We start from the raw sequence: 27,278 nt of genomic DNA, 5'->3' as shown, positions 1-27,278 counted from the left end.
ACCCCGGAGCAGACACACTACCTCATTCAGAAAACGTTTAAAGCTAAATCAAATAATGCCTTATCCAGAAAGCCAACGATCCCGCCCCTGCTTACATCACAAAAGGAAGCAACGACTAACTCGGGAACTATTTGCCTCAGGAGCAAAGATTACTAAGCGTGAGAAAGCGCTTCCGCCTACTGCGCAGATGCCAGTAGCAGGGAACTTACAGCGGAAGTTCCGCCTCGAGTTCTGCAGGCTCCAATCTGAGCTGTGTGATCAGGTTGCGTGCGCTCTTCGTAGCTTCACCCGGAAGCTGATGACTTGAGCGTGGAGCGCGAAGGCGCAAATATGAAGTAAGGCTTTAGTTTCTCTGTGGAAGGGGGAGTGGGATGCGGGTGGTCGCCCACAAAGACGGTGACCGGTCCTCGCCGGGGTGGTAGGGCCTTCATGGCCTCGGGGCGGGAGAAGATCGGTATCTAGAAGGTACCTCATAGAGGAAAGCTGCTTAATGTCTTTCATTTCTCCCGCGCAGCCCTTTAACCAAGGTGAAGCTGATCAACGAACTGAATGAGCGAGAGGTTCAGCTCGGGGTGGCAGAAAAGGTGTCTTGGCACTCGGAATACAAGGACAGCGCCTGGATTTTTCTTGGTGAGGTCCACAGTTTTCTCTAACAGTGCTGTTCAAAGTCGCTGCGCCCCCGCTCCGGGTATTTTGCACCTCTGGTCATTACTTCTGACCAATCTAGTCACCCACCCTCTTGTAACTTGTCTGCCCGCAGGTCCGTTTTTTATTTTTATTTTTTTTTACTCGTCCATTTTAAGTTGTCTTAAAAACCAGTGCTTTTAAGGATTGTTATTTACTTAAAATCTTGTACTTAAAATTTTGCCACTTGGCTGCTGAAACACAGGTAACTCCACAATGAACCCATTATGATATCAAAGAAACTGAGGTGCAGACAGATTAATAGAGTTCTTTAAGGTCACACACTGCTGCACTGAAAACTGTAAGATTAGTGCTTATTATTTCATGTTTACTATCTGTCCTCAAAATTATTTTCTCCTCTGATTGACTTTTGCTTCTAGTCCTTTGCTGTATTGCTAGGCATCAGGACAAACATTAGCCAGCGTGGAAGACACTGAAGGCAGACTCCCCACTCAAAATCAGCTCCACTCCTGTTTAAGATTTAAAATGCTACCTGAAAAAGGTGGCGGTATCGCGGTTTGTTCTTTAAGGGAAAGCTACTTCTCCTGATGAAAAGAATACCGTCTGTATTACACTCTTGGCCCTGGGTGGCTATGGGACATTTTAAGCAAACCTAAGTACTACATACTAATGTGTCCCTTCCTTAAGACTTAATCCAACTGGGTTTAAGATCATCTGGCTAGCCGGGCGGTGGTGGCACACGCCTTTAATCCCAGCACTCGGGAGGCAGAGGCAGGCGGATCTCTGTGAGTTCGAGGCCAGCCTGGTCTACAAGAGCTAGTTCCAGGACAGTAACCAAAAGCTACGGAGAAACCCTGTCTCGAAAATCAAAAAAAAAAAAAAAAAAAAAAATCATCTGGCTAGGAGTCGCCTGCCAGAAAAGTTCATTCACCTGAAGACATGGGAAGAAAAACGATCCCATTAATGAAACAGTGTCCTTATACACCTGAGGAGGTTCTCAGTGCGGGTGTTTGCCGATTGCTGTTAAGTCTACCTGCTGTTCTGACTTCTTACTTATCTACCCCCTTCCCTTATATCCCTTCTTTGGATACTGACTGAAATCCTGAGCGTGCTTGTCCCAACACACTAGACTTCCTTATTTCAAATCTAAAGGCTCTGCTGTTCCCTTGCAGCCGCTTCTCAGCCTCCAATTCTGAGCATGCCTGCCTGCCTGACCCTCTAATTCAGTAGGCACGGCAACATATTTCTTATTTCCCTCCTCCCAGTAGCTGGTGTAACTGACGACTTGCTGGACCTTAAGCTTCTTCCTTAATCTTTTTTTTTAATTTATTTATTTATTTTTACTTAAAATTTTCTACCTCCTCCCATTTCCCTCCCCCTCCCTCCATCCTCCTCCTCCTCCCTCCATCCCCCTCCCCCTCCCTCTCCAGTCCATCCTTAGTCCATCCTTAATCTGTTTTAAAATTACTAGCGAGACTAAGAACCTGCAAAGGGGACCTGTTACGTCTCTGGTAACAGTATTACTATTCTGTGTTCACTTTATGACTTTTGTTTTTTGTTTTTTTTCTTAACTTTATGACTTTTGAAAGAGTCTGTTCCACTAGATATTGTGTTAAGCACTTTCTATGCACAGTTTTGTGTCTGTGACATTCCCGTGAGGCAAGTATACTGATGACCCCTGTCTACACATGAGGGGAAAGTCATGGAGGGGAATTTATGTCCTCTGAAATGCATAACAGCTTTTTTATGTCTATAATTCCTAGTTTGCGTGTAGCTGAGCATAAAGGCATATTTGAACTTAGTGTTTGTGAGATATGAGTCTTTTGCAGGAAATGATCTGCTTTATAGGATTTTGGTTGTGAGGACTGAATGATAAGATTCATTTGGTAAGTGGTGACTCCTTTCCACTCAGAATTAATCACTTTTATTCCTCTTTTTTTTTTTGAGACAGTCTCATTATGTAGCTCTTGCTGTTCGGGAACACACTATGTAGACCAGGCTGGCCTCAAACTCAGAGATCCAAGAGTTACTTTTCCTCTGGACTATTGTCACCTTCCCCACTCTGTCATGGTATGAGGCTGATTTCTGTGAGCTCAAGGCTTACTGACTCTGCAACTCCAGTGTCTGTTAGTGCATAGTATGCAGTAAACACTTGATTAATGCTTGCTGAACTGGACTGTGCTTTTTTCTTTTCTAGGAGGGCTTCCTTATGAACTGACAGAAGGAGACATCATCTGTGTGTTCTCACAGTAAGTCTTCTTTCATTCCCTACCTTCTGGGTGCACAGAGCACTTTGCTTCTGTAGTTTATTTTTGTAATGCCAAAAAGGTATTACACCTCTGACACCGGTAGAAGAAGCTGAAGTAGGAGGATCACCATGAGTTTGAGGCCTGCCTAGGCTACATAATACATTCTATCTAGGTCAGCCTGCACTACAGAGTGAGACCTTGTCTCAAAAAGCCACCAATTTTCATTCTAGGCTGAATGACATCCCTGCATGAGGAAGGCTAGAGCTTTGATCAGTCCCAGGATAGATAAGGTTCCAGAACATTAGCACGTGGGAGATTCCAGAGCTTGGAACTTTTAGAGTCCACTTCTGTTAAGTTTTTACTGAACCTTGTTCAGCATGGGCTTGCATTGGAACAAAGTGGAATTCCCAGGAGGGTGCAGTGCCAGGGCCCCTTGACCTTATCTGTGTGGCATTGTAGAATTAGGGCAAAGCACTGAAAAATTGGGCAAAACAGACATAGTTTTAGCCTGGTATGTTTTATCAGCATTGCTGCATTGCTGTCTGAAATGGTTTTACTAATTTCTGCTTTCACTGAAATGCCTATTTATCCAAATCCTTTTTTTCCCTTTTGATAAAGGGTTTCTTGGTATAGCCCTGGCTGTACTGGAACTCCCTATCCTGTTACTTTACTGTTTATTTTTGTCATTGTTTATCATTGTTTATTAAACATCGATGCTGTTTAATTTTCTATATAAGCTATTGTATATATTCTGCAAGCAGATACTTTTACTTTTCCATTTCTTGTATCTATTTATCTAATTGTATTGGCTATAGCTCCATTATATTGTCAAATAGTTCTCAACCTTTGTTGAATCACATTTACTATTTTGCACTAAGATTCTAAATTTTGGATTGGAGTGTGTGTGTGTATAAAGTCATGTAACATATATCAATTCCCATTTTATTTTCTGATTTTTTTTATTTATAAAGCATATTTAGAATTCGTTTTAGAAGAAGTAAGGTAGGCTATTTTTGTATTCAATTAATTTTTGCTTTGATCTTTATTAAAGCCTATCTTTATTAGGTTAGTTTTATTTTATATTCATTCTTTTTAAGGAGTCAAATTCTTCAAGGTTACAGATTTTCCTGAGTGTAGCTTCTATAAATTTTCATGTATTTTAAATTTTTTGTTAGTTTTTAAGTGATATACCCTTGACATTTTAAATTTTGTTTAATTTTTCTTTCATCTAGCTATTACCTAAGAGAATAGATTTTAAGTTCAGGTTAGTGGGAAGTTTTCTTTCTAATTATTTTTTTTTTAATTTTATGTGTATGGGTATTTTACTTGCATGTATGTCTGTACTATGTAAGTGCCCAGGCACAGAAGAGGATACCATGATGGTCATGAGCCTGCAAGTGGGCGCTTAGGAAGTGAACCTGGGTCCTCTAGGAAGAGCAACCAGTGCTCTTCGCCATTGAGTCATCTCTTTAGCTGCAGTAGCAGGTTTTGTTTAAAATAGTATTTCGAGTTTTATCACACTAATTGGGAAGTATATACTGTAGATTTTTAGAGTTTATTTTTAACTAGGTTTTTTTTTTTGTTTCGTTTTGTTTTTCGAGGCAGGGTTTCTCTGTATAGCTTTGGAGTCTGTCCTGGCACTTGCTCTGTAGTCCAGGCTCACCTCAAACTCACAGAGGTCCACCTGCCTCTGCCTCCCGAGTGCTGGGATTAAAGGTGAGCGCTACCACTGCCTGGCTATTTTTAACTAAATTATATATATATATATATATATATATATATATATATATATATATATATATATATATATATATGTGGTTGTGTGCGCATGTGTTTGTGTGAGTGTGAGTATGCACTGTAGAATCAATCCAGAGACATCGGAGTCCCCCGGAGGTACAGAGGTTGTGAGACACCTGGCTTGGATAATGGGAACTAGATTTGGGTTTTCTGCAAGAGCAGTAGGTGCTCTTAACTGCTGAGCTGTCTTTTTTTTTTTTTTTTAGAAGCTTTAGTGCTTATTGATATTTATTTTGGGACCTTACAAATAGTGAATTTAATTTGTTTCATGAATTCTTGAAAATAATTTATATCATTATACACTTCAAAAATACCTATACGTTTCCTAGTCTGACATTAGTGGATTATTGGTAATTATTTTTATTTGATATTAATTCATCTACTCTTATTTTTGTCAACTTTGTTTTAAATGTAAAAATCTCTGATAAGTGTCTATTTCTTTTGTGTAGCCCTGGCTGACCTGAAAATTGAAATATAAATTAGGCTGTCTGGCCTCAAACTTATGGAGATCTGCTTATCTCTGCCTTCACCCACACCTGCTCAAAAGTTTTGATTCATGAGTTATGTTTTTTTTTCAGTGTAAAATAATTTAGTCAGTTTCATTTAATGCATTCATTTTGGCCTTGTTATAGTCTTCTTTTTCTTCTTTTTTTTTTTTTTTTTTTTTGGTTTTTTGAGACAGGGTTTCTCTGTGGTTTTGGAGCCTGTCCTGTAACTAGCTCTTGTAGACCAGGCTGGTCTCGAACTCACAGAAATCCGCCTGCCTCTGCCTCCCAAGTGCTGGGATTAAAGGCGTGCGCCACCACTGCCCGGCTGTTATATTCTTATTTAACTTTTTCTTTTCAACCTACTGTGTCATCTTAATTGATTTCTCCTGTACTGAGTATTTGAATTTTGTTTCAGTATGAAAATTTTTGCATTTTAAATGAATAATACATTTTATAAACTCAACAGATATGGGGAGATTGTCAACATTAATCTTGTGAGAGACAAGAAGACTGGGAAATCCAAAGGATTCTGTTTCCTGTGCTATGAAGATCAGAGGAGCACAGTTCTGGCTGTTGACAATTTTAATGGAATTAAGGTAAATATACTTACTGTGCAGGATTTGGCTGGACTTCTCCTGTGTCTAAGATAGGCTTCATTCTTTTTTTGCTTGCTGTTTATAGGTGCAGAAAAAGTCCTGGTCAGCTGGATGTATTGTGGGGGTTGTAGAGGTGCCTAGACACACTGGATAGGGAATGATTCCAGGAAACCATTTTCTGGCTCATGCATCTGCCGGGACTTATTCTTTTTCCCTATGTGTTAGCAAACTGTCATTCCAGAAACATGGGTACTATGCCCCCTTATCTGGAGGATGTTTTTCTTATACACATTTTCCATCTGTTCTAATGCATTAGAGACTGGAAACACTGCTCTTGGATATTGTGCTGTGCTAGAGAACCGGGGGCTTCATCAGGGCTTTAGGAGCTAAGACAAACATCTGTATTTAGTATATGATTCTAGTGACTTAACTTATTGGCTCTTGGAAACTCTTTACTTAAATCTGCTGACCAATTCTATAAAAATAGGCCATTCTGGAATTTTAAGGGAATGACCTTCAGAAGAAGTTGTCATCAAAGGAAAATTGCTTTTTTTTTTAAAAAAAAAAGTATCAAAATGAGAAATAGAATGGATGACAGAAGCTTCTCAGGTTTAAAGGCACACGTAAAAATGTAGTCTTGGAATGGAACAGTAAAACTGCTATTCCGCGTTCAGATGCTGTTACCTGTATAGAAGTGTATCTACTTGAAAATAGACTGTTTATAAAGCAAAGGGTACATTTTATTGTTGTTCACCTGCACAACTATAGTCTATAGTCCAATAATCAGTGGAAACTGAAAGGTCCTGTGTGGCAGGAGTAGAAAAAGATATGAGAGCTTAAGAAAAAAAAGGAAGTAAAAAGATAATCATGGAACTAAATTTCAAGCTCCCACAGTGAAGCTCATGGGAGTCTGATGGGACCATGTATCCGAGTAGCAAGTGAGAATCACATCAATCTTCTGCCTTTAGGCAAAAAATAAATACATGGGAAAAAAACCAGAAGGGAAGGGAGTAGTAACACACATTAATGCCGCACCAGATGAGTTCTTATATTCGGAGTAGTTGAGTATCTGTAGTTGACATTAATAATGTCTTGTCACTTGAACATTAATACTAGAAACTTAGGTGACAGGTTCTGTTTAATTAGAAAAGTAGTAAGGAATGACTCTTTGGTAACATCAGACTCTGTAAGTTATCCCTGGAGAGGGTAGCTATTAGATTTATCTTGTGACTATAAATTAGGAAAGTGAGTCTAGATATTTTATTCTCAATTTTATCATTTTCCAAAGACTCACTAAAAACAGAATGAGCCCATTTTCTTTTTTTCCTGACCCCTTGCCATTCTGCAATTTCCCCTTGACTTACCCAATCTCTAACAGTGACAGTTTGCTGCCTCTAAGCAGAGCATTCAAATGAATTAGCTTAGCCCATGACTTCTGTGAAGTTGCCTTTTCTAATGGCGTTATTACTGTTATTACTCAGTGATGCGCAGATGTGGTATTTGCCCTACTGGCAGGCAAGCAAAGGTCTGGTAAAGAATGATAACCTGTTATTTCTTTAAGGAGCGCCAAAGACTTATGCTTTACTCTGTTTTGGTTTTAGGAGAAATAGTAGCCATTTTGATTATGAAACTTGGTAGTATTTGTAAGTTGATTGTACTGTGTAGATGTCTAAAGTTAAATGTAAGGATAGCTGGCCTTATAAAATGTAATGAAAATTCGTCAGTTTCTCTAAACCAGTAAATATCATCCTTGACAATATTTGTTTAAGCAACTCACTCTCCCTTCTAGGTGTTATCTTGATGGACTAGTACCTTCTGTGTTTTTCTGTACTCTGACCTGTGCCTACAGGACAATGTATTTCACTATGGTCAAGTCATGAGGCTAGGAATTTTTCCTGAGCTTGAGACTTGTGAGAAATAGTTAACTGTAGTTAATACCTGTTCAGCTATGTTCAGGGTCAGCTTACTTTCACTAAATGGGATTCATGTGCTCCTATTTATATGTACAAATGGTGATAAAATGAAATTTTACCATATTCTCCATTTGGGCTTTTAAAACTCAAGTAAAGATTTCAATATGTAAAATCTTGTGTAAAAATCATCTGTAATGATTTATACTTTATTAAAAGATGGCCTAATTAGTTTTAAGGAAGAATTATCAACCTTGCAAATAAACTACAGTTTATTTACACTAAAAAGAAAAAAGGAAGTAAAGGTAGGAATATTGTTCAGTGATACTCAGTGCTGGAGTCTTCTCCAGTATATATGAGACCCTTAGTTCAGTACCACTCCCTCAACAAAAGAACTTTGTTCCCTTGGTCTGAGTTTGCCTCCTGATTACTTTGTTGAAAAAGCAGCTGTTACAAATCACAACTCCAAAGAACTTAGACAACAATGAGGACACTAAGAGAGACTTACATAGATCTAATTTACATGGGAAGTAGGAAATGACAAGATCTCCTGAGTAAATTGGGAGCATGGAGACCCTGGGGGAGGATTGAAGGGGGGAGGGGAGAGGCAGAGAGGGGAGCAGAGAAAAATGTAGAGCTCAATAAAAATCAATAATAAAAGAAAAAGCAGCTGTAACATCAGATTTCATGTTCTAGTCTTCATTATTTTCTAGGACATGTTGTTTTCTTGTTAAATGTGTATAACTTTGTGTATATGTGTATTCATGCGTGAGCGCATATAGGTGGACAGCATCAGCATCATTTCTCAAGATCTGTCTACCTTTTCCTCTTCCTCCTTTTTTTGAGACAAGATCTCTCACTTGTCTGGAACTTGTCAAGTAGGCAGGATTGCTTTGACTGTGAGCTCCAACAGTCTTCCTGTCTCTCCCTCCCAATGCTGGAATTACAAGTGTGTGCTACCACACCCAGACTGTGTGCGCTTTTAGGATTAACCTCAGGTTCTTTTCTTACAAGGCAAGTGCTTTAACAACTGTATTATTTCCCTATCCTTATAGATAATCAACTGTGCTTTAAATCCTATATTCTCATAGACTTTTTTTTAAAGATTTATTTATTTATTATGTATACAACATTCTACCTCTGCCCGCATGCCAGAGGAGGGCGCCAGATGTCAGTACAGATGGTTGTGAGCCACCATGTGGTTGCTGGGAATTGAACTTAGGACCTCTGGAAGAGCAGCCAGTGCTCTTAACCTCTGAGCCATCTCTCCAGCCCTCTCATAGACTTTCTTGATGATGTGCTTTAGGGTAGTACTTCTGAGTGTTTTTGAACTTCATGATACATGCAGGACATGAAGAAATTTGCATAGTCCCCGTAGTATATATCAAGGGAAACTCTGGTCACAGTTGCCCCAGAGATCTCACCTGCCCTAGGCCCCATTCAGCTGTGTATTATTAGTTATTAAATATATATATTTTTTATATATATTTATTTTATATTTATTTATATTTATTTATTTATATATACATATTTATATATATTTATATATATTATATATTATATCATATATTATATTATGTTATATATTATATATTATATATTTATATATATTTATTTATTCAGCTGTGTATTATTAGTTATTAAATATATATTTTTATATATATTTATATATATTTATTTATTTTATATATATTTAATATATATATGCTATAACATACCAGTTGAGCATGTTTTCTTTTATGGTTTTCCTGTTTAAGGTGATGGATATGATTCAAACCTGATTCTCTGTAGTTTTGTTCAGAGAGTTGGATGCTGGGGCTGTCTTTGTTAAAACATTTCTGGTCTTGCTTAGATCAAGGGAAGGACTATCCGCGTGGACCATGTGTCAAACTACCGGACTCCTCAGGAATCAGAAGATGTGGATGATGTGACCAGAGAGCTGCAGGAGAAGGGCTGTGGGGCTAATACACCTCCATCAAGTTCTCCTGAGGTCTCTGAAGATGAAGATGGCAAACCCACAAAAAAACACAAAAAAGGTGGAGTGTTCAAACTCAGGAGAAGATTCTGGGTAGTCTTAGCGTCTTCTTTTCCAGCATGCATAGATAGTCAGTAATTCACTCTTAAGTGGAAAAAGGGAAGGTGTGAGAATCCTTATTTTAATTGAGAAAGCAGATGTTTCTGAGGAAGGAAGGCTACTTGTAGGGGCTGAATTATGGCTCCCTAAGTTGATATATTGCCATCCTTCACTCGTCTGTATCTCAAAATGAGATTGTATTTGGAGATACAGCCCTTTGGTGTGGGGTTGTTTTGTACAACTTGACTTATCAGGACTAACAGATATCCAGTTTGATTCTGGGAGACATTTTCCCTGGAGGCACAACCTGTGACTGCTTCTTGCTGCTGCCTGGGATGTTTTTCACATGCATATTCTCCATCTGCTAGCATGGGAACATTTTGGAATGTCTCAGTTTTATGTGATCTACTGAGAGAAGAAAGGCACATTTTAAAGAGATTTCTTTGTTTTCTTTTACTTATTGATTTCCCTGCGCAGACAAAAAAGAGAAAAAGAAAAAGAAAGGAAAAGAGAAGACTGAACACAGGAAACTAGCAGAACCGCCGTCCTGCTCTTTGTCCTCCAGCAGCAAGACAGCAAAGGAAAAGGATGACCATGGCCCAAAGAAGCACAACAGCAGGAACTCAGAGAAAGCCCAGAAGTCTGAATCCAGAGAGGGAAAGAAGAACCAAGCAGACTCCCCTGATGTCAGGAGTTCCTTCCATGGTAGAGCAGGGGATCCTGAGTGGGAGCCAAAGAAAGAGAAACCCAAGCACGAGCAGAAGTCCTCGAGCAGGAGGCAGGGAGAAGAAAAGAGCAGAGAAAAGGATAGAGGGAGGAGCTCAGGTGCTGCTTATTCCAGCAGGCATGGTGGGCATTCTGAAGGGCGGAGTCATAGAAGCAGAAGTAGGAGTCTGGATAGGTCCCATTGGCATAAAAAGCATAGGCACTCCCGGGAGCGGGAGTCCTTCCATGCCAGTGACCGTAGACATTACTGAAGCCTGTGCCAACAAAATTATGAATTTTCTTGTATTAATATCAGATTCTCTTTGTTGTTGATATTTCTCTATATAAAGTTTTGGGGACTGAATTTTTTCAATCCCTTACACGGCAGACTTGTTCAGAAGGCTTTAGTTTCAATAGCTAGATACCTTGAATTTGAAAAACTACACCAACACCATCCACTGTTCATGGAAAATAGTTGGCACTGGCCAGAGTATGTGGCTAAAATTTGGTTTATAGACTTGGCTCTTAAACCCATAGACCTGATTTGTGATTGCTAGCAAAGGCAAAGAAGGCAATGCTGAGTTCTAGTCTTTATGTTAGACATTTAGAGCCCAGCAGTGTAGGACCTTACAGATGGCAGGCACAATTGCAGAGAGCTGCAACTTCTGAGGTTTGGACAGCTTAATGTGGATGTGATAGGATTCTTAAGACCAGCCAGTTCCCTCCCCAATACGTCTCTTTTCTGTTTGCAGGGATGGAACCCAGGATTTGGTACATGCTAGAGAAGTGCTCTATTAGAGTCAGCTATATCCCAATTCTCTTTATTTTGTTTGTGGTTTTTGATGGTTACATTATCTCTTTATGCATTTTTTTTCTTTGTAACTTATTTATTTGTATTGAGATAAATACATATAAAATAAAAGTAACCATTTTAAGCAATTCAGTGGCATTTAGTAATACAGTGTTGGACTAAAACCATTTTCATGTAGTTCTAAATTGTTTATATCTTTCTCTATTGTCTCTAAAAATCATAAATGGGCTTTTGTTTCTATGGATTCACCTATTGCTTACTGTTCTCATTTCTGTGACCAATTTCAGAATCCCTGATGAAAGCAGTTTAAGGAAGGGTTTGTTTTCTTGTGTTTGTATGCTTGTGGAGGCTACTGACAACTTGTGTCTGTCACTTTTCTCCTTTATTTGAGACAGTATCTCTTCCTCCCCTGAGAGATGTTTGGGGTAGACCAACTTGTCCGACTGACATATCCTTGGGTTCGTCCCCCCTCTTTTCCTCACCCAGCACTAGGGTTACAGGTATCTAGGTGCTGTTTAGCAAGCACTTTTGGTGGAGGAGGTGGCAGTGGAGAGCCAGAGTCCCCACCTTGGCAGTGGCCATGACTGCTGCAGTTTCAACCCAGAAGGCCCCTGCTCCCCACTAGCCATCCTTGTCCCCCGTGCAACTGAGAGGGTGGCCACTGCCAAGGCAGAGATTCCAAATTGCAACTGCTGCCTCCCCCACCCTGAGGCCTGGGCTAGCTCAGTTGATAGAGCATGAGATTCTTAATCTCAGGGTCGCGGGTTCAAGCTCCATGTTGGGCACCAGGTGACGCAAGAATTTACAAAAGTCTCTTATGGGAATTCAATGGGAAATAAACCTCAAAGGACAAAGTGGAAGCCCCCATGGGGTCCAGCTGTCATGTTCCACTGTTTGGCTTGCTTCTGCTCTAACCCCCCAAAGGGGCAAGAGAGACCCCCCTTCCTCATATGAGGTCACATCAGACATCTGCACACAGAAGCCACAGCCTAAGGCCTGTACCCCCAAGCTATTGGCAGAATGAATTCCCACAACATACTTTACCTACTGAGCCCTTTTCCCTACCTTTATTTTATCTTACAGTTTTAGGGAATACTGCGCAGCATGGTGAGAAAGACATGTAGCAGGTGTCTGAGTGATACAAGGCCACATTGTGTACTCAGGAAGCAGAGAGAGACGAATATTGGTGCTCAGCTCACATTCTCATTCTTTTCATCCAGTTCAGGATTCCAGCCCATGGTGTGGTGCCACCCACATTCAGGAATTATCATCACAGACACACCCAGAGGTATATCTACTAGGTTGACAGTGATGATTAAATATAACTTTTGCTTTGCATGTTTCAGTGAAATTATACCGGAGTGGTCCTTTGTGTCTCCTTTTTTAACCTAGTGTGTTTCCAAAGCTGATATTGTAGCATGTTTGTAGTGCTTTCCTTTTCATGTCTTCATAGTAATGAAGAGATTATAGTTTTTGTTCATGGATGGACATTTTGAATTTTTACTGTTTGGCTAATCATTGTGACTTTTTGTGTTCCAGACATGCCAGGCTTCCTTCAACTCTGCTAAGATGGGAAGTTGTCATCTCTATCGTCTATCTAGTCTAATTAGCGGTTCCTTCTTAACTTTCTTCTTTAAAAAGGTTTTAAGATGGAAAATTTAATTGCATCATTTCCCCTGTTCCACTCCTCCGTCCATGACCTCCCATGTCCACTCAAATTCCTAGCCTCTTATTCTTGAATTATTACTGTTACATATAAATGTATGAATAATTATATAAGTGCCACCCATTGAGCCTGTTTAGTGTTGGCTTGTATGTATATGTTTTCTGGCTGGCCACTTGGTCTGAGATAAATGCTTAAAGGACTCATCCTTGGAGAAGACTAATTTTCCCTCTCATCAGTCTTTAATTGCCCGTATCTCTTCATCTATGGTTGGGCCTTTGTGATTTCCACCAGGCACATTGGCAAGTCAACTGATGTCATCATTCAGGTCTTCATTTAGTAGCCCTATCTCTGAGATTTCATGAATGTATCTTGCCTGTCATGTGTAGAAGATAGTCTTGCAGCAGACTTCCTAATCCTCTGGCTCTTGGAATCTTTCCACCCCTTCCTCTGAGATGCTCCCTGAGCCTTAGGTGTGGGGGTTATGATGTAGATGTTTCAACTGGGGCTGGGTACCCTATGGTCAGTTCTCTGCATTTTGATGAGTTCCTACTTTGTGTAATTATCTCTGCTGTGAAAAGAAGCTTCTTGGATAAGGGGTGAGAGCTACACTAATATGTGTATGAAGTATTTAGAACACAGTTAGGAATTACATTGGGTTAGGAAAGTGGTAATTGTAGTTTAAGATCCACGACCTCATTAGCCGTGGATGGCTGACTAGGATTATAGTACTAGGCATGATTTCCCTTCTGTGGAGTGGACCTAAGTCCAGTTAGACAGCTGTTGGTTACCCCCAATATGTAAGTGCCACTAGTGAACCTTTAGGGGTAACTCGCTACACAGATTTGTAGTGCATGTAATGCACGCTTCGTCGTGCATTGTAGGTATCACAGCTGCATGGGATTATTGATTGCTTCCTCCCTTGGCAGCTTGCTAATAGCTTTTGGTGCTACTGAAGCTAGTCTTCCGGGGAGGAGGCTTTCAGGTCAGATCAAACTCAAATCCCCTGAGTGTAGTTTCCAAAGTAGGTGGTGCCTTCGCAATAGAGACTGACTTTCAACTTCAGGTAGGCATCCAAGGGCCACAGCAATAACCTATATTGTTTGGGGGAGTCTCTTGGACTCCTGACCAACAACTGGAACAGAGATTTCTCATGCCTGGTACTTGGATTTTTATTAGATAGCCTAGGGCTCTTTTTAAAATTCTCTCCTTTTATTGAAAATATCCTGATTACAGTGTCTGCTCCCTCTACTCCTCCAAGTTCCTGCCCACCTCTGCCTCCCATCTGCATCCACTTCCTTTCTGTATCTCATTAGAAAACAAGCAGGCATTTAAGGGACAATAATAATAAAATGAAATATAAGATACAGCAAAAATAACACATTGGAATTGTACAAAACAACCAGAAGGAAGAGTTCATGAGAAGGCACAAGAAACAAAGACCCACTCATTTGCACACTCAGGATTCCCATAAAAATGCTAAACTGGAGGCCATAATATATACACAAATGACCTGGTGTAGACCCATGCAGGTCCCGTGCATGCTGCCTCAGTCTCTGAGTTCATATGCGCTTTGTTCATGTTGATTTAGAGGGCCTTGTTTTCTTGATGTCCTCCATCACCTCTGGCTCTTACGCTCTCTCTGACTCCTTTTCCACAGGTTCCCTGAGCCCTAGGGTGTCATGGGGTATCCACCAGAGAAGACTGCCAAGAAGAGAAGACTGAGTTTAAGCCAATAGAAAGTCTTTATTTGCTGGTCAGTGACTACACTGGCTATTCAGGATCCCAGTGTAGCACCCACCTTTCTCAGGGTGAGCGTTTAAGTACAAAAAAACATATTCTGGGTTAATATACTTCAGTTAACAAGCCTGAAGCAGAACTACAGAAGCCAAAAAGCAAGGTTAGTACATTTAGAGCCTTTCCCCAAAGGCCTTTGTTTTCATTTTCGTAGGTGGGCTATGTGCTGAATTTTACAGTCTGAATGATACTTCTATCATGGTGTCAGTATTGCTAAGGGCTACGACTCTGTTACATTCCCCAATGGTCTTAGTGAATGAGTCAAATCATGGACTTACTCTGCTCTAAATCATGTAGTTGGTCCTAAGGAACCTTAATTTTAATGAACTAATATGTAATTGGCCATATAGTTTAACATGCAGGGTCCTAGCATTAATCCAATCAGAATGAGAATTAAAGGCCCAGTCAGTGCTGATGGCAGAGTAGTTAGCCAGGGGGACCAAGAGAACAGAAACTGGTATCAATTATCTCATTTATATCTTTGCCTCTTTTGCTTTTTAAGATTTTCCCCAACCATGGCAAGATTTTCTCTAATTACTCCTGATCAATTGGCTTAGAAATACAAGCTTCTCCCAAAGTCATTCATAGTTTCCTTTATCCTGTGAGAGATAAGTTTAAGCCTCTCCAATTTTGTAGGACCATTTCTACAAGGGAATCTAACTGTTGCTTTCATTCAGAAATGAAATCTTTTAATACCTCCAGGTCCAGATCAACCTGTCTACTTACTTTGGCAAGCATCAAAAAGGCATATTTAGTCAAACCATTAGGACATGCCCACCAAGTAGCCTCAGAAGCTAGGTAATATGGTTGTTGTCCAGAAGAATTAACCCTTAAGGCAGAATAGCAGGCATCAGAAGAAGGGGAAGTGCCTAGATTAAAGGTTTTGGATAGTAGACCCGTTTCAGCCTCTTGTAAATCCTCTAATGTTAATTTGGGGTGGCCCTAGTCCTAGTGAGTTTTGTCAGTGGACTGACAGGCTGATTAGTTCCTATCCCTATGTAGTCTGGCGGCGTGTGTGTGTGTGTGTGTGTGTGTGTGTGTGTGTGTGTGTGTGTGCAGTCTAAGTAACCAGCAATCCTTGCTGATTTCAGACTGGGAATGATTAACTCTGTCCCCAGGGTCGCTTCCTGTGGCATAGAGTCTGACTCCCCAGGTTTTTCCCTGTTTTTTAAAGTCCAGAATCTTTGTTATGGAATTTCCAGATTCTTAATTTTATGGCCATTGGATTACATTTTTCTATTGTGCATTTCTTGGGAGGGGGCTTTTTTCTGTATATTCATCTGTATGTTTTAAGGAAGTCTCTGTTTTACAACCCTAATTTTTGCAATGGAAGTTTTCTTGTTCCTGGTAACTAAGGGGCCCAGCCTCAGGGCATGAATAGAATTGTATGCTCTGTATTCCTATCTCAGAATATAAACTTCCATACCTTTCCTTTTTTTCCAATGTAACCAGACATTAAAGTTCAAGACAGAATATGGGTTGCTGGTCTGCAGACACATTAGCTATCACCACCCCTGAGGGCAGTGGGAATTAGACCTGACCCTGTATTTATACCAAACATAAGACCCAGGAGGATGTAGAGGGCAGACAGAGGAAGGACCTTATGTCCAATGAAGCCTTAATTTTCCTGGGTCCATAGTCTGGAGACATTCCATTTGGCTGCATCCGTGACTTATTTTGACCTGGGTGTAGTGGATCTATGGTGTAATGTCAGCTCTCTTCACAGCTGTAGGAATGGAGAGAATCACCATGTAGAGTCCTTTTCGAGTTGGTTTCAGTGCCCCTTTGGGTACCTGCTTGACCCAGACAGTATCACCAGACTGAACAAGGGGAAACTGATGGTGAACTCAGGTCAGTTTGGTCTTTTGGATAGTCTCATGAATATCTTTTATTCAAGAACTGGAGGGGCTGTAGTAACTTGAGAAAGGAATAGTTAGAGAGTTCTGGCAACTGCTGGTCTCGGAGCCTGGGAAACAGTGGGGGAGGTCTTCTAAACATAATCACATAGTGGGCTAATTCCACCCTCTATGGGACTCAGCAGGCCCAAAACAAAGGAAGGAGGTCTATTTATCTTTTACTGAACTCTGATGATAGTTTTGTTAGGGTTAATGTGCTGTGTTTTTTTTTTTTTAACCTGCCTAGAATTCTGAGGTCTGTATGCACAATAAAGTTCTCAATCTATGTCTAAAGCTTTAGCTATTAGTTGAGAGTTGTGGTGATCTGATTGAAAATGACCCCCCATAGACTCATAGGGAGTGGCATTTGTGGAGGTGTAGCCTTGCTAGAGAAGGTGTGGCCTTGTTTGAGGAAATGTGTCACTGGGGGTAGGCTTTGAGGTTTCAGAAGCTCAATCCAGGCCTAGTGGCCCACTGTCTCTTCCTGCTGCCCGTGGATCCAGATGTAGAATTCTAAGCTACCTCTCCAGCACCATGTCTGTCTACATGCCTCCATGCTTCCTGTCATGATGATAATGGACTAAATTTCTGAATTGTAAGGCAGCCCAAGTTAAATTTTTCCTTTATAAGAGTTGCCATGGTCATGGTGTCTCTTCACAGCAATAGAAACCCTAACTAAGATGAAGTTTTAGCTATGAAAGCCAAGCCAATGTTGGACCCCATTGGTAAGAGGAGGCCAAATGAGGGAACCAGTTCCTGGAGGAGCTTTTTAGCTACTATTTAAGCAGTTTCAGTCTGTGGGCAGAACGCCTCTACCCCCTCAAAACAGGTATCTATAAAAACTAGCAAGTACTTCTATTCTCCCCGGCAGGCTGGATCTTGGTGAAATAAGTTTTCCCAGAGTTCTCTGGAGGGCTGGCCTCCCATTTAGACCCTCCCTGGGTAAGGGCTCTCTGTTTTGGATTTAAGTGAGCACAAACCTGACATCTGACTGAGACATACTGTGCCAGGCTGTTCAGTCTAGGCATAGCCTGCCTTGGTCTGAACAACTCAGAAAGTTTTGTAGATCCCAGATGAGTAGCCTGCTAGGGGTCAGTTACCAGAGTTCTGCCAGTTGTTTCTCAGAGAATGATCTTTCCCTCTGGTATCCTCCATCAAGGTGTGTTTGAGCTCACCACTTTTTCCATTTGCATCACCATTTCCTCTTAGTTGTACCATGGAGTCTCAGGAAGCACTGGGTGGGGGTATGCTATCAGAATTTCAATAGGCCCTAGGGGTCATAGGGCAGCTAAGTCAGTTGTCCATTACCTTTTACCTCAGGGGAGTCATCTTTTTGATGTTCTTGGCAGTAGAGCAGTGGAAGATAGTAATTCGTAGTAGAAGTCAGATAGCCTCTAGTAGGGTCAAGATTTTCTTTTGTTTTTAATGTCCTTTTCCCCAACAGGGAAAAGCCCTCTTTCTCTCAGACGGTATACATGCTTGGCAGTGAAAGCACAGTAACTGTCCAGTATATGGTGGTAGACTTTCCTTTTCCCCATCTGAGAGCCTGTGTCAGATCTATCAGTTCTGCTTTCTGGGCTGAGGTACCTGGCTTGGGCCCAAATTGTTTTGGTTAAAGTAACTATTGCAGCTCCCACATTCCTGGTTTCATCTGTTGTCATGTGATAGTTAAGGATGAGCACCTGTGGGTTGTCATCAGGCAAGAGGGTCATAGCAGGATTGCTGGCAGTGGGTTTCTCATGCCAGACTTGAGGGTGGTTCAGAAATGGGGCCTGGTACTGGGTCACATGGGCACAGACTGCCACTGTTCTGGTGTTCTGGAGGAGGGCCTCAGTGGCTTAAGGTTCTGTGAGTTATAAGATCCTGATCCCTGACTCAGAGTTAACTTTGATTTTTGTGTATTTTTATTCGACTAGCAGTAAGCCAGGCATAGTGGTACACGCCTTTAATCCCAGCCCTTGGGAGGCAGAGGCAGGAGGTTCTCTGTGAGTTCAAGGCCAGGCTGGTCTATATAGTGAGTTCCAGGACAGCCAGGGCTAAATAGTGAGACCCTGTCTTGAAACAAACAAACAAAAAAGACAAATTAGTAGCTGCACATTTCTTAGACAGGTGGATCCTCCCGTGGCTACAGGGTATAATGGTTTAGACAGGTATGTCACAGAGCATTTCTATGGCCCCAAGGTTTGGGTTGAAACCCCATTTCTAATGTCTTTTGTTTCATGGACAAACAGATGAAAAGGTTTTGAGACATCTGGAAGTGCTAGGGTTGGAGCCAAAGTCAGAGCTGTTTTTAAAATTTCAAGTGCCTTTTTGTTTCAGTCTAGATTGCCCCTCTCTACTGAGGCCTTGCTGTTTCTCAAACTCCAGTATCCGAGGCAGCAATACCTAGTAGCGTCTAGAAACTCTTCTCACACCTGTCTCTTAGTCTTTGGAGTTGGGATCTGAATGATGGCAGCAGTCCTACTCTGAGGCAGGCCTCTTGCCCTAAGGGCATTTTTTACATCTTTTCAGAGAATGGTTGGTTTTTAGTTTTGTAATTATACAGATATTGGTTGAAATGGAGACATAAATCATGAAAGAGTAAGAGGTGGGTCTTCCTCTTTCACCTTCCCTGGGATTGCTTAGAGCAGGCAGGTTAGTGTAGGAGGTAACACTCACCTCAGGGAACTATTTCCCCCCTCCCTGTGTTCATTCTGCTTAGATATCAGGAAGCCCTGGATGAGAAGTTTAACCCCTCCCTGGCTTCATAGAGGGACCAGGACCCTGGATGACCCAGGACTGTGAGCAGGAGTCAAGGGATGAAACAAGTAAATACTCCAAAAATGGGAAAGGTGGAGTTTTTTTTTTTTGCTTTTTGTTTGTTTTTGGTTTCTCTGGACAACCTGGCAGCACCAAAAGTATTTGGATTCCAAACTATAGAGAACAAGTCTTAAGTTGTGTGTGTGTCACCAGAGAATAAACCATTGGTCAATAAAGGGAAACAAAACTGGCAAAAACACATAGAAAGACACACAGAGACACACATGAACAAAGAGACACACAATAAAAACAACCGGGGTGGCCACTATACATTCATACACCTGAACAGATAGGAGAAAATCTAATGGTATTTCGCATAGATCCTGGATATAGGATCAGTAGCAGCATCCAACCTCTATGTGTCCAATCAGAAAGTGCCTTAATCAGATTTACCCCCAGAAGTGAGAGACCAGTTGACTTTCTATTTTTTTTTTTTTTGAGACAGGATTTCTCTGTAGCTTTGGAGCTTGTTCTGGAACTAGCTCTTGTAGACCAGGATGGCCTCTGCCTCTTGAGTGCTGGGATTAAAGGCATGGGCCACCACAGCCTGGTATGACTGTGTAATTTGTTTCCTTTGGGGGCAGAGGTGCCAGGCTCCTCCAAAGCATTAGGCAAAAATTGATAAAATGGAATCCTGGGGCGCTAGAACATCTCAGGTTGTGTACCCCATAGGAGTCCCCAAACCACCACACTCTTCCTTGATCTGAGGGACTCTAAGACCTCTGGTGTCTCAAGGTCTGGTTGTCTCTGGGGATCTCAGTGGAACCTCCAGAAATGTTTTGGGTCATGCACCAGAGAAGACTGCTTAGACATGCTTTTAGTCAATAGAAAGTCTTGGTAAGGGCTGGAGAGATGGCTCAGAGGTTAAGAGCACTAGCTGCTTGTAAATGAAGTTTCTGTCCTGTTTTTTTTTTTGTTTTTTTTTGTTTTTTTTTTTTTTGTAAATGGCCTGGCCCCACAGCCGTTCAGTTCCAAAGAAATACACAGAGGCTTATATTAATTATAAATTGTTTGGCTTATTAGCTCATGCTTATTATTAACTAGCACTTACAACTTAAATTAACCCATAATTCTTGTCCATGATAGCTATGTAGCTTGGTACCTTTTATCAGTGAGGCATTCTCGTCTTGCTTCCTCTGCATCTGGCTGGTGACTGCCAACTGAGCTTTTCCTCTTCCCAGAATTCTCCTAGTCTAGTCACCCCACCTATACTTCCTGCCTGGCTACTGGCCAATCAGCGTTTTATTAAACCAATATGAGTGACAAATCTTTACAAGGTACAAGAGCATTATTCCACAGCAGATCTATCTGTCTCTGCCTCCCAAGTGCTGGGATTAAAGATGTGTGCCACCACACCCAACTATTCTGTTTCTTTTTTTTTGTTTTTGTTTTGTTTTTCATTCTTTTATTATTATTACAAAATTTTATATTGACCAAATTTATCTTTTATTTTTTTATTTTTTTTAATTTATTTATTAAGGATTTCTGCCTCGTCCTCGCAACCGCTTCCCATTTCCCTCCCCCTCCCCCGAACAAGTCCCCCTCCCTCATCTGCTCGAAGAGCAATCAGGGTTCCCTGACCTGTACTTTTTCTTTTCTCTCCCAAGCCTACGTATAATTTTAAAAACACTGCAAACCATTTAGAGGGCTTTACTGTATATCTCTCTTTTTCTGACCACATGAGTCTTTAATTTGCTAAACAACTTGGCTAGGATTAAAGCCACAGCTTTGGCAGCTGGATCTGCCCCACTCCTTGGCTTCCTGAGAATTAGCTTCATGGTAGAGATACTGGCAGGAGCTGTGTTTTTTATCACATCTCGCTGGAGTTTCTAAGTCCATGCCACCACCAAGAAGCCTGATGCCAGCTGCTCATAAACACCATTTAAGGTTTTTGTGGCAGGGCCCCTTAAAAGAGCTGTGAGGTGTTTGCTGCTAACACTGAATCAGGAAACCTCTTTTAAAGGAGATGAGCTTGCCTCTAGCGAACAGAGCGCTTCCACCTGAGAAAATGCTGCTACCAAGAAGCTATGCTTAATTCTGTTCTTTTGTGTCTAGAATTTCTTCCCAAGCTCTCTCAGGTTTTATGCGGATGTAGTTGCCCCACATTGGCTCCATTTGTAAACAGAAGATCCTGTCCCACCTGGTCCCAGCTGCTCTTACAGAGGCCCTGAGTTCAATTCCCAGAAACTATATGGTGGTTCAAAACCATCTGTAATGAGATCTAGTGTTTCCTTTTGATGTGAAAGCAGACATGCAGGCAGAACACTGTATACATAATAAATAAATAAAATATTAAAAAAAGAAGGGGAGGGACTTATGGGGCTATCACATTTAGGGATGAGTGTTCCAAAGTCTCTCACTCTGTATAATGTCTGGTTGTAGGTCTCTGTATTTGTTCCCATCTGATACAGGAAGCTTCCCTGATGATGGCTGAGCAATGCTCTGATTCATGAATATAACAAAATGTCATTAGTAGTCATTTGATCACTATATACTTTCTTTTAAAGAATATTTAAAAGTATTTGATTTCCCCTTAGGTCCCTAAGTTATCTAGTCTTAGGTTTTTGGTCACTGCAGCAGTGTCAGGTATGGGTTCCATCTCGAAGAGTGGGTCTTAAGTCAAATGAGATATGGTTGGTTACTCCTACAAACTTTGTGCCACCATTGCACTAGTATACCTTACAGACAAGCCTCTACTGTGCATCAAAGGATTTGGGATAATGTTTTTCTTTTGGGGGCATGATGACTACCTTCTTGTATGAAAGACAAGAGAACCTAGGGGTGAAGGCGCTATGTAGGCACAAGCTCTACTTCTCCATGTTCAATGAGTTGTGTAGGCATTGTTTTCAGTAGTGGGGTTTTGGTTCCAGGTTGTGGAAAGCAACCTATAGTCTTGGCAACAGCCTGGATTGTTTGTAGATTCCCATGGGTTCCCTTAGGCCAGCAACTCAATAAAGTGTGACCCAATCTAGGTCTTGGAAGCTTCATTTGTTAATGAGATGTCAAGTTGGGATTCTGTTTTTCTTATTATTTAGCAATTTCATTTAGATCACTTTCATAATATTTATATTTTAGGAAGCTGCTACTATATTAGATTTTCATACTACTTAATGGTCCTTAATTTTAATTGTCTTTCCCCATATTCCCTTGCCAAGGGTGGTAAAGCTGGATCTTGAGGCAGATGGATTCCCATCTTTTTGAGGAACAAACAGACTAGTAGATTTCCATGATGGTTGTATGAATTTGCACTCCCACCAGCAAAGGATGAATGTTCCCTTTACATCCTCACCAGCATAAGCAGGTGTGGAGGTCCCAGCAGGTGTCAATGCAGGCAGTGATTCATGAAGAGGTAAGAATGAAAACCTGGTACAGACTGACTTTGTCAACCTGGGTCAGACTTCAGAGAGTCTAATGCCAGGTAGTTCATAGCATATTTAAGACAGTGCAATTTTAGAAACGGTTTCCAGGAAACAATCAGTCCAGTCAGTCCAATGCCAGGTACACATTAAGCTTACGGCGTGACTACATAGAAATGCCTTTACAAAGTACATGTGACAGTGAGGGTGGGTTCTATAGCTAAAAGGCCTAGAATCTAGCCTCCGACTGATAGCATAAAGGTCAGCAGACCATAGAGTACATATGACGCCTCCACTAAGAATGGGGAATAGTCTAAGGAGGAAAGAGTTTGGGATAATCCTTCTGGGGAATTTGAGTGAAGTCTGCCTCTATAGCAAAAGGTCTTCCTCAAAGATAGCAACAGGTCACCCTGCCATTAACAAAATCCACTCTCAGCTATCTGGATGGAATTCAGGTATTTGATTTTTATCTCCTCCCTTGGGGAGAAGGCCAAGCCTGATTAACATTCTGGTTCTCTTAGTGTGCCTGTGCCAGTACAAGGGCCTCTGTGACCTCAACAAGTTGTTACTTGTTTTATTGGTCTTAGCTATTCTGACAAGTGTAAGAAGAAATCTTAAAGTAGTTTTGATTTGCATTTCCCTGATGACTAAGACTAATCCACCTTTCTTTAAGTGCTTCTCAATCATTTGAGTTTCCTTTATTGAGAATTCTCTGTTTAGATCGGTACTCTATTTTTAATTGGGTTATTTGTTTTCTTGATACCTAGGATTTTTAGTTCTTTATATATTTTTAACCCTTTATTGAATGTGTAGTTGGTAAAAATCTTTTCCCATTCTCAAGGTTGCTGCTTTGTCTGAATGATGGTGTTTTTTTGCCTTACAGAAAATTTTCAGTTTCACGAGGTCCCATTTATTAATTGTTGATCTTATTGCCCGTGCTACTGGTGTTCTGTTTAAGACATCTTCTCCTGTGCCAAGGCTAGTCTCCACTTTCTCTTCTATCAGATTCAGTGTATATGGTTTTATATTGAGGTCTTTGATCCATTTGGAGTTAAGTTTTATGCAGGGTGATATGTATGGATCTGTTTAGATTCTTTTACATGCAGCCAACACCATTTGCTGAAGAGTCTGCCTTTTTTTCCATTGTATATTTCTGGCTTCTTTATATAAAAACAGGTGTCCATAGGTGTATGGACATTGGTGTATTCTGGGTCTTCAATTTTATTCCATTGACCAACATGTCTGTTTTTGTGCCAACCATGTGATTTTTAGTTCTCTAACTCTGTAGGACGACTTAGAATCAGGGCAGAGGATGCCATCAGCAGTTTCTTACTTACTTAGGACCATTTTAGTTGTCCTAAGTTTTATATCTATTTCCATCTGAAGCACAAAATTGTTCTTTTTAGCTTTGTGGAGAATTGTGTTGGAGTTTTGATGGGGATTGCATTGAATCTGTACATTTCTTTTGGTAGGATGGCCATGTTACTATATTAATCCCACTGATCTATGGGCATGGGAGATCTTTCCTTCTTCTGATATCTTCTTCAATGTCTTAAAGTGTTTTTTTAATCATACAAGTCTTTCACTTGCTTGATTAGAGTTACTCCAAGATATTTTATATTATTGAGGTAAAAGATGTTGTTTACCATTTGTATATAGGAGGGCTACTGATTTTTTTTTTTAAGTTAATCTTGTATCTAGCTACTTTACTCAAGGTGTTTATCATCTATGGGAGTTTCCAAGCAGAACTTTTAGGGTCACTTATATATATTGTCATATTATCCGCAAATAAAGATACTTAGACTTATTCCTTTCTAATTTGCATCTCCTTGTTCTTCTTTGGATTCTCTTATTTCTCTAGCTTAGACTTTAAGTAGTATATTGAATAAATGTGGAGAGACTAGACAACTTTATCTTGTTTTTGATTATAGTGGAATTGCTTTGAGTTTGTCTCCATTTAAGTTGATTTTCGATATAGGTTTGCTGTAAATTGCCTTTATTATGTTTAGGTATGTCCCTTGTATCTCTAATCGCTCTAGGACTTTTATCATGAAGAGGTGTTGGAATTTTGTCAAAGGCCCTTTCGGCATCTAATGAGATGATCATGTGGTTTTTGTCTTTCAGTTTGTTTATATGGTGGATTACATTTATCGATTTGCATGTGTTGAACCATTCCTGTATCTCTGGGATGAAGCCTACTTGATCATACTAAATGATATTTTCTGTTGTGTTCTTGGATTTGGCTTGCAAGTATTTTATTGAGTGTTTTTGCTTTTATGGTAATAAGGGAAATTGGTCTGTACTTTTCTTTCTTTGTTGTGTCTTTGTGTGCTTTGCATATCTGGGTAACTGTGGCCTCATAGAATAAACTGGACAATGTCCCTTCTGTTTCTATTTTGTGAAATAATTTGAGAAATTGGCATCAGAGAAAAAAGTCAGATCCTTTAATGTTGTTTGTTACAGGGCTGAGAATGAGACTGGGGAACTGGAATTGGAGGATATGAAGGAGAGTCAAGAATTTTCCATTGTGGGGGACTGGAGATGTGGCTCAGAGGTTAAGAATATTGGTTGCTCTTCCAAAGGTCCTGAGTTCAATTCCAAGCAACCGCGTGGTAGCTCACAACCATTTGTAATGAGATCTGGTACCCTTTACTGGCTTGCAGGGATAGATACAGGCAGAACACTGTATACATAATACACAAATAAATATTAAAAAAAGAATTGAATTTTCTATTGTGACAAGTTCAAGTGTCCAGTATGGCTCCAGGGACAGACTGACTGGGGCAGTGAGTGAATGAAGGAAAAGACACAGACACAGACAGATTCATAGACAGAGAACTGGGATCAGATGATCTCGCCCTGGGCTAGGAGAAGCTGCAGCACAGGGGAAGCTCAGTGAGTTTATTATATAGAGGTGAACAGAGAAGTGGGGTTATTACATAAAGCTGAACGCGGAGGAGGAGTTATTAACATGGATAAACAAGGAAGTGGGGTTTATGCCCTAGATTATGGGGGAACATTTCTCCTTCCAACTACCATAACTCTTTTTTCTCCTTTTCCTCTATTTCTTTAATCGGGAACACCAGCCCATGGGATGATGCTGTCCATATTTGGATGGATCAGTAACCATCCTCATGGGAATGAGGATATTCTAAAGAGATATACCCACCCCTCCCTTTATATGTCACACTACAAAACAATAGACTCAAATGCATTTGAATTCCCTTAGCGGTTAATGCCGGAAGAAGGAAAAACCTGGGTCCCTGGTGTCAGGCAGAGAGGGGATAATCTGGAAAAGATATGCAAAACTGTCAGAATACCTTCAAGGAGAGAGGATAATGGGCAGAGCCACACCTTGAACACACTGCTTAGTTATATACCTTCTGATATCTATTTAAACCTAAACCTCATATCAAACCCTCAAAGATGGACTTGCAGAGTTGGTGTATCCCTGACTAGATTGTTCCTTTTCTCAAAGTGGCCATTTTTAACTTTTTTTTGTTTATTCTTTGTTCACACCATGCATCTCCATTCCATTCATTTTCCTGTCCCTTCATATCCACCCGCTGCCCTCAAAATAAAATAAAATACAATTGAAGAGAGACAAAAAGAAAAATCAGTTTTGTCATGAAAGCTGCAGTGTGAAAGTCACGCAGTAAGCCCTTTTTAATCAATATAGACTTACTTTCAAGCATTCATTGCAAAGAGTCATTGGTCTGGTTTGAGGCCTCTGGTTTCTGCTATACTATTAATGCTGGGTGGGCCTTACCTGGACTCCTCTTGGATATTCTGATGTTGCCCTGTGTCTGGAGATCTTGCAGTTTTGGGTCTGCAGGACCAGCTCCTTAACATGCTTCAGCAGATCATAGATGGGGTGGGCCAACTCATAACCCTGGTTGGTCAGTCCACCAACTCTCCCCCATCCTCACCACCAGAGTAAGCCCTCCTGCATTGCCCTGGCTAGTTCAACCCTTGCAGCGATGGACAAAGGGTGAGGCCAGTCCCGATTTCACTTCCTCAGGGTCTGTTCTCCCATACCTACCCCTTCAGGGACAGCTCTACTGTGCTGTCCAGATGTGGTACAGGGCCTGCTCTCCTGAGTGTTGCAGCTGCTGGGGGCAAGGACAGCTCACCCACACTTATGATCTCAAGGCCAGCTCTCCCATCTGCCTCAGGTGTTGATGGGTAAGGGGAGGATATCTCTTCTCTGCCTATGATAACACATGGCAGATGAGTAATGGGGACAGCTCTCCCATCCTTAAAAATTCAGGGCTGGCTCACCCACACCTCTGCCAATGAGGTTGGCTCTATTGTGCTACCTTGACGAGGTTCAGGGCCTGCTTTCCTGAGTATTGCATTGTTTTTATTTATTCTTCTCTCTTACATTATATACCAACTATAGTTTTCCAACCCCTCCTCCACCTTTCTTCTTCCCCAGATGTTTCCAGAGCTCCTTCCGCTCCTTCAGTTAATAGCCGCTGAGATGCCAGCCC

The 27,278-nt window shown here is 40.9% G+C and overlaps 1 protein-coding gene across 4 annotated transcripts; it reads left to right on the top strand.

Annotated features, from left to right (window-relative positions):
- Positions 1–268: 268 nt before the first annotated feature.
- LOC121441681 (RNA-binding motif protein, X-linked 2-like) lies at positions 269–27,278 on the top strand. Of its 4 annotated transcripts, XM_041642895.1 has the most exons (8): positions 269–335; positions 515–630; positions 2,843–2,894; positions 5,646–5,775; positions 9,538–9,721; positions 10,237–10,464; positions 12,496–12,563; positions 14,599–14,757. In XM_041642895.1, exons 1-8 carry the CDS (start codon positions 331–333, stop codon positions 14,605–14,607), a joined length of 792 nt encoding a protein of 263 aa, XP_041498829.1. In that variant the 5' UTR covers positions 269–330; the 3' UTR covers positions 14,608–14,757. The 4 variants fall into 4 exon arrangements, with proteins under 4 accessions (XP_041498829.1, XP_041498831.1, XP_041498828.1 ...); XM_041642897.1 differs by lacking the exons at positions 12,496–12,563; positions 14,599–14,757 and adding an exon at positions 27,224–27,278; XM_041642894.1 differs by lacking the exons at positions 12,496–12,563; positions 14,599–14,757 and adding an exon at positions 11,217–11,519.

The sequence above is a fragment of the Microtus oregoni genome, unplaced genomic scaffold (genome assembly GCF_018167655.1).
Source record: "Microtus oregoni isolate MIOR12 unplaced genomic scaffold, Mior012 000080F_ref0000499, whole genome shotgun sequence".
Lineage (NCBI taxonomy): Eukaryota > Metazoa > Chordata > Mammalia > Rodentia > Cricetidae > Microtus > Microtus oregoni.
The sequence above is the reverse complement of the archived record's forward strand: the minus strand, read 5'-3'. Positions and strand labels throughout refer to the sequence as shown.

Excerpts from the sequence above, each read along its gene's own strand:
- LOC121441681 (XM_041642893.1), top strand. Across the intron at positions 631-2,842 it reads CAGCGCCTGGATTTTTCTTG|GAGGGCTTCCTTATGAACTG; the intron begins GTGAGGTCCACA and ends TTTCTTTTCTAG. Across the intron at positions 5,776-9,537 it reads ACAATTTTAATGGAATTAAG|ATCAAGGGAAGGACTATCCG; the intron begins GTAAATATACTT and ends GGTCTTGCTTAG.